This window comes from Phaenicophaeus curvirostris, chromosome 1 (assembly GCF_032191515.1).
Source record: "Phaenicophaeus curvirostris isolate KB17595 chromosome 1, BPBGC_Pcur_1.0, whole genome shotgun sequence".
NCBI lineage: Eukaryota > Metazoa > Chordata > Aves > Cuculiformes > Cuculidae > Phaenicophaeus > Phaenicophaeus curvirostris.
The window spans coordinates 183,121,835-183,136,424 of NC_091392.1; the positions used below are offsets into that span (position 1 = coordinate 183,121,835).

The 14,590-nt window shown below is 41.9% G+C and overlaps 2 protein-coding genes across 11 annotated transcripts in view; both read left to right on the forward strand.

Annotated features, from left to right (window-relative positions):
- Positions 1-14,590, forward strand: part of SMAD9 (SMAD family member 9) — a 340,867-nt gene that overhangs the window by 195,352 nt on the left and 130,925 nt on the right. The window lies entirely within an intron of this gene.
- Positions 12,734-14,590, forward strand: part of SUPT20H (SPT20 homolog, SAGA complex component) — a 32,771-nt gene continuing 30,914 nt past the window's right edge. For 6 of the 10 annotated variants that reach the window (XM_069882145.1, XM_069882194.1, XM_069882162.1 and 3 more), the window contains exons 1-2: positions 12,734-12,827; positions 13,911-14,009. In XM_069882145.1, coding sequence (XP_069738246.1) covers positions 14,007-14,009 — 3 coding nt within the window. In that variant the 5' untranslated portion in view covers positions 12,734-12,827; positions 13,911-14,006. The remainder of the gene's footprint in view (positions 12,828-13,910; positions 14,010-14,590) is intronic. The other 4 variants (XM_069882220.1, XM_069882203.1, XM_069882213.1 and 1 more) reach the window with 3 other exon arrangements.

Genomic DNA, 14,590 nt, shown 5'->3' on the forward strand with positions numbered 1-14,590 from the left:
CATATTCCAAGCTGTGCAGTTTTATCATTTATCTGTCCAAAGTATATCTACTATATCTGCTATGCAAGCCAAATGCTATTTGCACTGTGCTATTCTGAGTGGGGAAGGCAAGAAAGGAAAATCTATCAGTAGCAGATCAGATATTCCCACAATGAAGGAACAGCATAATCTGCTTTTTAGTGAATCTCCTCCCATTGTTTCATGAAATTTTGAGCTTTCTGTTTAAGTGCCTAGCTAGCTTTCTCCACATTATTACATAGCTTGTTCTTTTTCTTAAAGAGGGCCTGTTTAGAAAGGGTTTTTTTTCTAAAATAACTACTGGAAATATGAAACAATTATTCCTCACTAGGTACATTTTCAACTACTTTTTCTTTGGATAATTAGAACAATTCTAAAGGAACAAAATCAAGGGGTAAAGCTTATCAGTCAGTTCAATTTAATTATGTATTTTATGCACTATCAATCAGTCGAAGTAATCATATTGCTTTTATCTTGTATTTCAGGGCTGTTGTAAAACTAAAATACCTCAAGCTAATTAAAAAGTTCCTCTCTATGCAACATTTTTGTTACACAGGACTAGCTATGTCATGACTAGTCACATAATCTGTGTAAGGAGAAACGTGTGACACTGATTCAAAGGAGCTGAAGGAAAAATTATCATGAGGACCCCCAAACACTGAAAGAAATATCAGTGTTAGCTAAACAACTTTTTACCATACAGTTACATGGGTACAGACTGTAATAATTAATACAGATTAAATCAGTAGAGTACCAAATTAATGAAGGTGTGAGGAAATATGGGAATAATACATATAATATTCATCCAACAATACAATATGTAACATTTTTCAAAAGAAATCTATAGAAAAACATTTGTGCAGAAAAGTGCATTAAATACGCTAGAGAAACATGGCACCTGTGTGATGCTGGTTTGCTGGTATCTGGAGAGACTTTCCCTAGTCTGAACTGCCATGCTGCAAGAGCAACACCTTGAGATAAAAAACACAGTGTGGAAGCAAAAGTAACCTCAGCCACAACATGATTTCTGATTACCAGATCAAGTAACCATTCATTTTCTGTCAAATCCTTTGTCACTCACTCCACACACAGACCACCAATGTGCCAACAACCAACTGTTTAATGTTACATTTACTCTGTGTTCACTCTCATGAATTATTCATTATAGGCCATTCAACAGCACTCTAAAGACAAATTTATATGTATTGAGGTAACTTTTCATGGTTATTTATGGTAACTGAAATTGTACTTTCCTCCTGAGCATATTGAGCATAATGTGGCACTTCATATCAAATCATAGCTCCTATTGACTTCCATCCAGCTGTGAGTCCTTAATACTTCTACAAATGTAACCATAAGATACCAGACCTAGCAGCCGCTTGTTGACTTTCTATTGGCCACCAGAAAATTACTTTTCCAGTGACATAGCAGAGCCATGACAGAAACAGGGGTTCTCCAGGGCTGCAGTCATACTTATAACTAATAAAACTATCTTTCTTCTTACAAATATTTACTAAGGAAAACCTTACTAGTTCAGTAATGATTTGTGGGTGCTGCAGGCTCCTGCAGGTAAGCTCAATTAATTTCTAGAGTAGGATAGGAAAGCATTGGAAGATTAGTGGTACACAGCATGTAGAGTCTGTCCCACAGCTGCTGAGTAGGCCTTTATTTCTTCTAACCTAGGTACACAATGGCTTTTCCTCTAAGAGTGGTGTCTCATCAGTCTTCCTGATTGCCATGTTGGAAGTATTCCTACAATATCTTGGACTGTTAGTGATACCACACTGAGATATTCTTTGAGTGTTATCTGATATGGGTCAGCCAGTATTGAACCAAACATTCAGCAAAACATTAAAATAAAAGCTGAATCTAAAGATGGCTTTTCTTCATAAAGAAAAACTAACTTATGACCTTAGGTTGTGCGTAGTCTGACCACACCTTTTAAGTCTCTGAAGTCCAGGAAGGCAACCCTAATGCCTGGATGAACTTCAACAGAGGCATTTCTATTTGTTCTTCATGCTGCATTCTCATTAATTCTTGTGAAATGTACACTTTCTCATATATTATACAGTAAATGGTGCATTTCAAAGAAGTAGCTGTCTGAAATGACATAAAATTTGTAGAAGGCATTAGTTTCAGATTGAAATAGCAAAAGGCAAAGCCAGAGACTTCTCCAGCTTACAGCTGGACTGACTTCAAAGACTGATTTTCTGCCTAGCAATTCAGAATATTCTTTGCTGAAGAGGAGACTGAGGTTTTATAATTCAGTCTTTTCATAGCCTCTGCAGAACTGGATAGTTGCCATCTACATCAGAGTAATGCTAGAGGTGCTTAAAAGATGAGGTTATGGAGTTGAGAGAAAGGACACCTAGTATTAATAACCCATACCATTAGATAAATTGCATTGATGGTAAAACTATTATTTAAGGCAAAGAACAATGACACTAATTCAGAAGGATCCAAAAATTGCAATTAAGAATCACTTCACAAATAACTGAAAAATAGCACAGTTATACTTGAAAAATTATGCTATGCTACTCATAAGGCATTTTGTAAAGAAGAATATATAAAATCTCTTATTCAATTTTCTAACAAAAAACTTTATCAGTACACTTAACTGTCTGAGTAGTATCATGAACTTAAAACAGGACTATTTATGTGACATAAAATAATGTTTAAAACACCCATGCAGGACCAGTGCCCAGCACTTTGGGCATGACACAAAAATCTGAGGTAGGTTGACAGAGATTAGTGGGGCAATGAAGGATATAGACTAGAGTTAGTTTTAGATTTTGAAGATGACATTTTGATGTTCCTTTATCAGGTCTAGGGTGGGATTCGGTGGCCTGAAGATTTATGTGGAAATTTCTATTGAGACACTGAAGATTCAGTATCTATAGCCTGAACATGACTTCCATCTTGAGATTTTGAAGATATAAATACTTGAATAATATGTGCAAATATGTACAAGATTTTAAAACAGAAAAAGCATATCCCATCCGGTGCTCCACAGAGATGACAAATGTACGAAAATATAGGAACAGATAGGACATCCTCAGTTATCACGTTCACTTTCCCACAGCCATAGGACGACAAATCCCAGGCAAGAAATGTCCATTCCTTGCCCTTACACACACCAGAAGCCACTTCCTATTTTGATATAAAATGTGATGAATGTGCTTCATGACATATCAAGGGCTTAGAAAACTAAAAGTACCATGGAGTTGAAAACATACAAACATACATGATCTGCAAAGTCAAAAAATATGCTACTCCCCAGGCAATAGTTTGGCCTGGACATAGTAATTAACATCTCTAGCAAAATAAAAGAGAGACAAAACAAAAGAGACCTCAGATTGTGGAAGAACCTAGGTTAGTGAAAGGTACAATGTTTCTTCTAGGGCCACAGGCCTTTGGCTGGCCAGTCTCTTCATTTAGCTTACCTGGTTATACAGTCTTCCAAGATTGCAGTGGGTTCTATAGGAAAAAGAATCACGAGGAGTAAATCTGAGTATTTCAGCATGTAAACAAAATTACAAGCCAACTTTTCATGACTATAATTGAAGAAATTGGCTTTGTTTGTGTAAGTAATGGCCAAATACTCTTAATTTGAGAATCAGTACCAGGTTTTGGATTTGTTTATCATTTACAGCATACTGTATAATAATAATAATACATGAAAGAAACAAAGAAAAAGCCAAAATTAAAAGGAAGCAAATCCCCCTAGGAAAGCTTTCTGGATTCTCTACACTAAAAGAAGATTCACTGTCTCTATTCTATCTGGACAGCAACAAAAAAAAAGTGGCTTTGAGTCAATGTTCTTCTTAACAGACACACTTGAGTCTCATAAAGCTGAAAAGCAGAGGCTGCCAATAGCTGGAAAGAAACATGTATTCTCAAACAGAATTATGACCTGATATATAAGACAAAGTTACATCATAAGGATACTTGGCCTTCTCACCAGGTGATTTTTTCCATGCTATGTCAGATTAGCAATATTTAATCCGACTTCTTCATAAGAATAATACCATTTATACTTAATAGCATTTTAAATAGTCTTAAAATAGAGGCATATTGGAAATTTTAAAATTCTGAGGCATGCAAAGAAAGTTATAGTGGCATTCTGTCTGGGCATGAGAAAAAAATCAAGGGCCTTGCTTTCATCATCTATTTCACTGATCACTAATTTTACTACAGTTAGAATTTGTATCATTTAACAGGTAGAACTGGTATCTCCCAAGAACCTGTCATTTAAAATGTCTCATCTCCAAAAGGGGAGTGGAGACCAAAGTCCATTAATTCCAGCCCAGTTAGAAATGCAGTGGAAAAGCACCAAAGGTCCATAAACACAAAATGATTTATTGCTAATATGTTCCCACACTACTTAATCACACAGGTAAAATACGTGGCTCCAAACACAACACAATTATAAGTATGTAAAATACATGGCTCCAAACATAGTCCTATGACACATATGAAAAATATGCAGCTCCAGACACAATACTACAATAGGTCATAAGCTAATCAAAAATAGAGAAAAGGTGAAGAAGCTGTGTGCTAATGAAAAAGAGAGGGGAAAAAAAGAAAAGGAGAGAAAGACCACCAGTTCCAACATCAATCCAGCCAACAGGGGAGGGATGGGTAGGGGGACAACAGGACACAGGTTCAGTCGTAGGAGTGCCCCACCTGAAGTTTCCCCATGCTGGTCTCTATTCTCCCCCTTTCATAGCTGCAGGAGTTCCCTTTCATGTACAGGTCAAAGGAAAACCAGGAGTGTTTGAGACAGATAAGGCCAAGAGAGCCTCTGCTCTTTGTCCTTATCTTTGACTGCTAATCCTTTGTCTCAGGGGATTAATGGCTGATAAATTCATAAAGGTCCCTGTTCTGCCTATGGTCCCCAACAGCCAGAAGCACAATCTCACTTCATAGCCCAGTAAAGCCAGGAGCAAGATCCCACAAAACAGCCCCCTAGATAAGTCACTCTACAGTATCAGCCCTTTCCTGAGACTCCTTCAGCACACACACCACAGAGTGCACCTACAACAGCTTCAGGTGGACATCTCTACATGCACAGTAAGGAGCTGGCATTGCTGTCATTCAAGCAAACATCAATATGACAAATGAATACTGCACGTCTGAAGTCCAGTCATTTAAGAGAGATGATTTTGTTATTTTAGGTGCTGATCGCATATCAAACAATGCAAAACAAATGAGTGTCAATACTAGTTTAAGGATGAACAGATTTCCCACCTGTTCAGGTTTCCTCTTCTTGTCACAGGGTGGAGCTAGCTATCTCAGGCTTATAGACAATACAGCAGCAAAAAAGAATGTCCCCTTTCTTACACCAGAAGCAACAGCAAGCTCCCCTGTCTGCCTTCAGTTGGCTTTGATATATACTGATGTTGTTGGTGTAATTAACCATTCGCATAGATTTACCATGAAGCCTTGTGGCCCCCTTTTAATTTCCCATGTATTCATTTTACAAAAGGGACACTATTAAAGAGCAGAATACAATAAGATTAACAAAGTACCGCTTGTGTACTATGTTTTATTCATTCCCAACAAGATGAAATAAGTTCTTACAGACAGCAAGTACAGAGCAAAAGTCTGCATCAGCAGTTGAGCTATGAAATGTTGTGCCAAAAACCTTGCTAATCCTTTGGATTATAAACTATTACTATTATAATCCATTCTTTCAAAATGGATCTGAGAAGGTTATATGACTGGAATTAACCCTTGTTCTACAGAACTATGAAATGTTCCTTATACGCTACTCTGATCTTCTTTAAGTAGACACTTAAATAACTAGTGTATAAAAAGTAATCACAAGGGAGGAAATAAAGCTTCAGCAGCAATTAAACAGAAATTTAGAGATATATGGGTTTAAAAAAATATAACTTTTTTTTCTCATTGATAAATCAAGCTATATAATTTTATAATAACCATGGATCTGCCAAATATGCGTATTTCACCAGTGTGAAAGAGAATGGGCTATTTAATATTAACTGAATAATATATTTATAACATCTTTTAAATCTCTAGAATTTAGAAGCCTCTGACAAAATTTCCCCTTCTGGTAACATCTCAAGAGTTTTCTTTCTAGCTGATTTTTAACGATGTACCTTAGCAGTACAGCCCTGACCTCTAGTGGGTTTAGTGAAACCCACTAGAAGTTCCAGCAAAACCATACAATCAGACAAGGACTAGCCATTTTATTAAACAAATGAAAAATAATTACAGGCCAACAGCAGTATTGTGTTTGCTTTATGCCAATATCCATCTGATTGATGAGATGTTTATGACATTCTGCACATGAGTGCTCATTACCGTTGGGAGCTCTGTATTAAGTAAACCCCATTATTAATTTCTTAGCTATCTGCATAGCTTGGTTGACTTATCTTTTTTTGGTTAACTTACCTTTTGCCCAAGAGATATCAATCACTGGATTCAGAAAAGCAAATAAGTCAGTTATGGGATAAATACAATGCAGGGTTTTTATAATCTAAGAATATCTTATTGCTGTGAAGGCTTATGAACCCTTATTACATTCAGTGCAAACTTAACGCTTCCATGATAAACTCCAGATTTAAAAGATTAAGGATCTTAGGTTTTCTTTTATTTTTGTCCCATGGTGAAAATGAAATCCGAAGCTCTGAAAAGATTCCTGCAATGATTTTCCAATGAAATATGGGAGGCTTCCATAAGAAGACTGCAGAAAATATGCAAGACAATATTCAGTCTAGCTGTCTTATCTGGAAGGCCAAAGAAAGACACAAAAGGATGGGAATGAGGGCTCTTTCTTTCAAATTACTGACACAGATTAAACGATATACAGACAGTCTTAAGAGGATAGACTATGCTCCTCCCTATATATCCTAGAGTCTCCAGCACAAAGTGCTAATGAAAGCATTCATACAGCTCATGTTCTTGGTTACATTATGTACCTACACTAATGTAAATAATTTTGTTCTGATTTACCATGAACTAAGCAAAAGGGAATCAGATCAAACTCAACAGTCTGGATGGTGAATATTGCAAAAGAAGACCAAAAAATCCGTTGCTTATGAAGTCCAAGGCAGTTAATCCAAAAATTAATGAAGTATAATTTGAAAAAAATTTCTAGGGATTCCTGAGGCTGTCCTAAATTTTGTTAAGTTGAGATTCTTACATTCAGACATCATTGTCTTAACTAGAAGATCCTCCACTTTTTACTTCCCCCCCTGTATGGTTTGCTATGGCTACCTCCCTATTTAGTAAAGCCAAGTTGACTGCTAAGAGTTATCATGTCGTACCAGTGACAAATCCCCTCTCCTGAATTACTCAAAATGTAAGAATCATAGAATCATAGAATCATAGAATCACCAGGTTGGAAGAGACCCACCGGATCATCGAGTCCAACCATTCCTATCAAACACTAAACCATGCCCCTCAGCACCTCATCCACCCGTGCCTTAAACACCTCCAGGGAAGGTGACTCAACCACCTCCCTGGGCAGCCTGTTCCAGTGCCCAATCACCCTTTCTGTGAAAAATTTTTTCCTAATGTCCAGCCTAAACCTCCCTTGGCGGAGCTTGAGGCCATTCCCTCTTGTCCTGTCCCCTGTCACTTGGAAGAAGAGGCCAGCACCCTCCTCTCTACAACCTCCTTTCAGGTAGTTGGAGAGAGCAATGAGGTCACCCCTCAGCCTCCTCTTCTCCAGTCTAAACAACCCCAGCTCTCTCAGCCATTCCTCATAAGGCCTGTTCTCCAGCCCCTTCACCAGCTTTGTTGCTCTTCTCTGGACTCATTCCAGAGCCTCAACATCCTTCTTGTGGTGAGGGGCCCACAACTGAACACAGTATTCAAGGAGCGGTCTCACCAGTGCCAAGTACGGAGGGAGAATAACCTCCCTGGAGCTGCTGGTCACGCCGTTTCTGATACAAGCCAAGATGCCATTGGCCTTCTTGGCCACCTGGGCACACTGCTGGCTCATGTTCAGTCGGCTGTCAACCAACACCCCCAGGTCCCTCTCCTCCAGGCACCTTTCTAGACAGACTTCTCCTAGTCTGTAGGACTGCATAGAGTTGTTGTGCCCCAGGCGCAGGACCCGGCATTTGGCCTCGTTAAACCTCATGCCATTGGACTCTGCCCAGCGGTCCAGCCTGTTCAGATCCCTTTGCAGAGCCTCCCTACCCTCCAGCAGATCGACACTTCCACCCAGCTTAGTGTCGTCCGCAAACTTGCTAAGGGTGCACTCGATGCCTTCATCCAGGTCATTGATAAAGACATTGGACAGGGCTGGACCCAGCACTAAGCCCTGGGGAACCCCACTTGTCACTGGCCTCCAGCTGGATTTCACACCATTTCCCACCACTCTCTGGGCCCGGCCATCCAACCAGTTTTCCACCCAGGAGAGTGTGCGCCTGTCCAGGCCAGAGGCTGACAGTTTCCTAAGCAGAATGCTGTGAGAAACTGTGTCAAAGGCTTTGCTGAAGTCCAGGAAGACCACATCCACAGCCTTTCCCTCATCCAGCAGCCGAGTCACTTTGTCATAGAAGGCCATCAGGTTAGTTTGGCAAGACCTGCCTTTTGTGAATCTGTGTTGACTGGGCCTGATCACCTGGTTCTCTTGCATGTGCTTCATGATAGCACTCAAGATCACCTGCTCCATGACTTTCCCTGGCACTGAGGTCAGACTGACAGGCCTGTAGTTTCCTGGGTCCTCCCTGCGGCCCTTTTTGTAGATGGGCACAACATCAGCCAGCCTCCAGTCCAGTGGGACTTCCCCAGTCTTCCAGGACTGTTGGAAGATGATGGAAAGGGGTTTGGCCAGCATATCTGCCAGCTCCTTCAATACCCATGGGTGGATCCCATCCGGCCCCATAGACTTGTGGGTGTCTAGTTGGGCAAGCAAGGCTCTGACCTCCTCCTCTTGGATCATGGGAGCCTCATTTTGCTCCTCTAGCTCCTGGCTTTGTACACGGAGGAAACAACTGAGATGATTTAAAGGTAACCCTCACTTTATATGCTAGCATGCTACAGTGCATTGCATAAGCTTGGTGTCATAGACTAATATTTAATTTTTTGGCTGCTTCTATATTGCTCTGAGCTCTACTCGAAATGCTCCAAGTGCCCAACTCCTCCAACTACAGGTTCCTTGGCTTTTAGAAAGAGAATGACAGTTATCCCAACTCCAAATGCAAGCAAAGGATTGACAAAGAATGATGTCGGATTCCTGCAACAACATCAGTTATCAAAAGCAGGCTTTGGCATTCTCATTAGTTTCTGTGTAAGCACAGAGCAGGAAAAGATGAGCCAGAGTAGCCTTTCTGTATAAAGTACAACCTGGACTGTATAGCCTCCTCTGGCCCAAGGTAACCCTGACTGCCTGCCTCCGGATCATCAGGGAGCCGATCTGCTCTGACCATTCTACATCTCCCCAGTTCTCACTTCTTTCTCAAGAAAACAGAACTGCATCCAAAAATAACTCCTAGTAACATTAGCCTCTGGTTTATTCTCTGTAGCCCACGACATTTCATATTTACCATTGATCTGCTATTAAATCTTCTTGCTTTGTTTGCTTCCTGAGGAGGATGTTAGCTCCTACATTCAGTCTCCAAACTCCACACCTCTGTATACAGAAATTCCAGCAAGTCTTTACCCATTTCTACAGAAAATGCCATAATCTGCCTAGGAGGCGGCCATGTCTAGGCTTGCTACCTGCCCTACCACTTGACAGAGGTGGGGAGTGGGGACAGAGACCCTTAAAATCCCCACGGAAACCTGCAACTGCACCTGCAACTGCATGTGCACCCACCATCTTCCAAACTGGGCTCAACAAAGGAATGCGTAATGCTATATGCAGAGCCCCAGAAACAGTGACTATCTTTCATCTTTTCTATTTCTCCTGTAAAGCTGACCAGCCACAGGCTAGGATGTAATACCATTTTAGATTCCATTAGGTAATCTCTAAGCTCCCAGTTGAAGAGTACAGATCTTCCCTGAGTACTGTGTCATAGTTGCTGGTTCTGCTCTCTCCACAGCAGTTGTCTCCCTTGTCTTAAATCTGTTCTCCTAGAGGTGCTACCACCGTCACTGATGGGCTTGGTCTTTGCCAGCAACGGGTCCGTCTTGGAGCTGGCTGGCATAGGTTCTATTGGACGCAGGGGGAGCTTTTAGCAGCTTCTCACAGAAGCCAACCCTGTAGCTCTGATGCTACCAGAATGTTGCCATGCAAACTCAGTGCAAATGCAGTTTTAAAATTAGCTTTCATCACTCCAAACCGATGGTTGTTTGGATAATGATATGATTAATCACATGGCAGCTCTAGGAAGTTACTCAGAAGCATGTCCAAAAAAATCCTCATGATAATCTGTTATAGAGAAAAGATGTTTACATGTTCCTGGTATGATTCTTTAGAACAATTACTGTATATCTCAAATGGCAATTATAAGAACATAGAGCATTATGATTGAGCAAAATTTACATTTAGGCACTGAGCTTATACTAAGGAAAGCTTCCCCAGCCACGCATCCACCATACTTTTCCCAAGAAATCTTTCTCTGTCCTTGGATTGTTGTCAAACCACCCCACCTGTCCCCTCTCCTCTCAGAGAAACCAGTTTCCACAACTCAGCGCTGCCCAGGAGTCATGCATCAACCACCCTTACGGCATCCAGGTTGGATGGGGCCTTGAGCAGCCTGGTCTGGTGGTGCTGTACTCCTGAGCAAACCAATATGAGCTGCTATTTAGCGTCCCTACTAATGCCTAATCTAATCATGGAAATCAACAAACAGTAAAGTCCTTATTTTGTGATATTTAAGGAATAAAAAAATGAAGGCTGCAGAAGACCAGCACCCCGCCAGTACTTCAGGAACCAGAAAAGATGGGAGGTCAAGATAAACCTTATTTTGAACCTCATATGGAAACTTCAAAGGGAGCCAGATGCCAGCAAAATAGAGTAGGGGGCTGTTTTGCAGACCTCAGACTCAATAAAGGATTGTGGGGAGCATGCATAAGGGGTAAGGACACCTATTATAATTAGTATTGGGAAATGTGATTTATATGCATGAATTTTATGAAAAATATAATACATATGTACAAATTCAGTGCATAAAAGGTTTGCTACTTGTATTCACTGGTGTATACGGCAGGAGGATCGATGATCGATCCCCCCCTGTATATCCGATATAGAATTAAAACCAATGCCTGCTTCTTAAGACCCCCAATTGGTGTTCAGAAGTTTCTTTTCCCAATTTCAGTGACAGTGGGAGGTCTCCCTGCCCACGGCAGGGGGTTGGAACTGGTTCATCTTTAAGGTCCTCTCCAACCCAAACCGTTCTATGATTCTATGGTCCCTGACACACAAGGAAGCCTGTTCATGTCTCCACAGCAGCATTACAGTAGGTACCCAGTAGTATCCAGGCTCTTTACCACCACTGACCCCTACAGCCTCCCCTGCCTTGGCTCAGGGCCCTCCCCGTGATACAAGATGTAGTTAGTATTATAAAAAGGGGAATATTTTGATTTAAGCTAAAGTAGAGTTAAGTTTCATCTAAGTAACTGTGTTCTTTGAAAGTTAAGACAGAATGTCTCTCTGATAGGATGCTTTCTTTACAATGGTGTTTTTCCAGACACTGTTCATCCTTTTGAAAATTATAGAATTATAGAATCATAGAATAGTTAGGGTTGGAAGAGACATTAAAGATCACCCAGTTCTAACTCCTCTGCCATGGGCAGGGACATCCTACTGGATCAGGCTGCCCAAGGCCCCATCCAACCTGGCCTTGAACACCTCCAGGGATGGGGCAGCCACAACCTCCCTGGAAAACCTGTTCCAGTGCCTCACCACTCTTACGATGAAGAAATTCTTCATTATGTCTAGCCTAAAACTGCCCCTCTCCAGTTTATACCCGCTCCCCCTCGTCCTATCACTACAAGCCTTTGTAAACAGTCCCTCCCCAGCTTTCTTGTAGCCTCTTCAGGTACTGGAAAGTCACTATAAGGTCTCCTTGGAGACTACTCTTCTCCAGGCTGAACAAGCCAAACTCTTTCAGCCTGTTCTCATATGGGAGGTGTTCCAGCCCTCTGATCATCTTTGGAGCTCTCCTCTGGACCCCTGGATGATAACGTCCTGTCTGAAGCATGATCTGTGCTGAACATACATGTCTCTGGTAATCCCTTCTGTTTGCAGACTTTCCCCATCTCAAAGGCAAAGTCAGGCAAAGAACTGACTCCAATGCTCCAAATTAGCAAGACTTGACTGTTGCGAAGTTTCATAATAACATTAAAATTAGACCTTGGAAAGCAACAGAATGTGCATAAGACTTCTTGGAAGACTTATCCACAATGCATGTAAATGGGAAATACATTCTGTCCCCAGCTCTCGTCTCGCTGCAACTCGACTGATGAAGATCGCTCCCCGGTGTCTCCCAGCCCCGATAACGGATGCTTGCTTCCTAAAACACCAAAACGACTCCCGGAGAGCTTGACTTCCCAGCACTTTCGCCCTCGCCTCCGCCGCGCTCCGCCCGCTGCCTTCCCTCAGCCTCGCGCCCCGCGTCGCTATGGCGACCGCCCCGCCCCTTCCGGCAGCGACCGGAAGCGCCGCGGCGGAAGCGGGAGGGGGCGGAGGCGGGCAGGGCCCCGCGGAGCCGGCAGGGAGCGGCGGCGCGGGGGGAGCCCGGGGCTCGGCCTGTGCCCTTCGCCCGGCCCTTGCCGCCTGGCTGCTCCGTCCGGCCGCTCCCGGGCCCCGCGAATCGGCCCCGCTGCCCGCCTGGCGGTGCGGGTGCCGTGGGACCTGGGCGAATCGCACCTGTGCCTCGCTGCCGGTAGGGGTGGATGCTCTCGTTCTGCCGCTCCTAGGAGCGGGCGTCAGCCGGGGAGGAGGCGGAAAGGCTGCTCGGGAAGCCGGGGGCCTGTAGGGCGACACGCGTGGATTCCCTCCAGAGCCATCCTGTGCGGGCTTCTTTGCGCCTCCCACACCGCCTCGCCATCTGCCAGAAGGCAGCAGGTTTCAGTCTTTTGGGGACCTCCAGCCATTGTCTCTAGGAGCTTTTTTTCTGTCAAAATTCCTTCCACGGAGGTGCCAGGTAGCAGGCGAATGTTACTTGAAATCTAGGAAGATGTTTCCCGATCCGTGGCTGGGTGTGGAACATAACTGCAACCAAAATGTTTCAACAGATAAAAATGACATGTGGTGCAATTTCTTAAGTGAATGCTTCAAGTATAGTGAGGCACTGTGGTGTTCAAATGTGAAAACAAAAATGATTTGACTGTTCACATCTCATTGGAATGATGCTAAGGGCAGGGTTTAAAGATTGGGCGTTTTGAGCTAGGTTTTTTGTCATAAAGCTATCTAGCTGAATTTCAAAATGAAATAGTGTAGGAACATAGTGTCTGAGTGCACGGCCATCTAAGGAAAACACTAGTGCTGTGCAGATTTTATTCACTTTATAATTGACCGCCTGTTGTGAGTCAGTATTAAACTAACACCTCAAAATAGTGCTAGAAGGCACTGCTACTGGATTTGTTGTCTGCAGACTAATACATTCATACAAGTGAAGCAAAAAATCTAGTCGGGTGTGCCGAATATTCAGGTTGCTTGGTATTAAATATTCTAGCCTTCTGTGCATCTGTCAATCTGATGTTTGTGATTTCTGCTGCAACAGAGGAGCATACTGGACTGTATGATTTTAATTATTTGCTTACTGCTAATTTACCATTTAATTTAACTAATGTAAAATGTGCAAAGTGACTAGTCATTAGGACGGGAGGTTCTCTTTTTTTGCCTTTGGGGGAAAGAGTACTACACAAATGAAATTTAGGTACAATGAACCACTGAAAATCTTTTGTTTAAATAAAATGCTTATTTAGTTTCTTAGTAATATTTTTTTCTGTGACATTTTTTTCAGTAGCCCCAAGTGTGACCATAAAATATGATTCTTTGCCTGATGCACCAGTCTTCTTAAGTACATCATCTGCCATTTGGTCACCCAGCTTCTGCTACAATGGTAAGTTATGATTCAGATAATATATTTTGAGATCTTTTCACTCTAGTCTGCTGGATATCTGACTAATGAAGAGAACGCCATTAATTATTCTCATCATCTTTAAAAAAAGAGATTTGCTTGTCATTCCTGAGTTATGGTGTTTCTCTTTTCAGGGGTGTCTTCCTTCATAGCCTGTAAATAGTTCTAAACACTTAGTCACCATCCAGTTCATCAGAAGGATTATCACACAGTGGTGTGTTTTCAGTCATGACTGGTGTTAGATAGCTAAGGATGGAGTTTAAATCCTGTCTCCACATAGTATTCTTCTAGCCATAGTATTCTTCTGACACTATTGCCGTGAATTTTTACCTGTTCTCAAGCAGTCTGTGAATTGAATGTCTGAAATCATGCCGTTGTCTACTAGACCTATATAGAAAATATGATTATTTGACATATTCAGATAAACACCTAAACACTTTAAAAATTTTAATGTTTTGTAGTGGCAGGTTCTCATGAGCTAATTGGCGCGTTGAGTGTTCTTTTTGTCAAGCATGAGCAAGAAATTTTGTATTGGAGACACTGTAGGTGAACGCTAGAAAGCA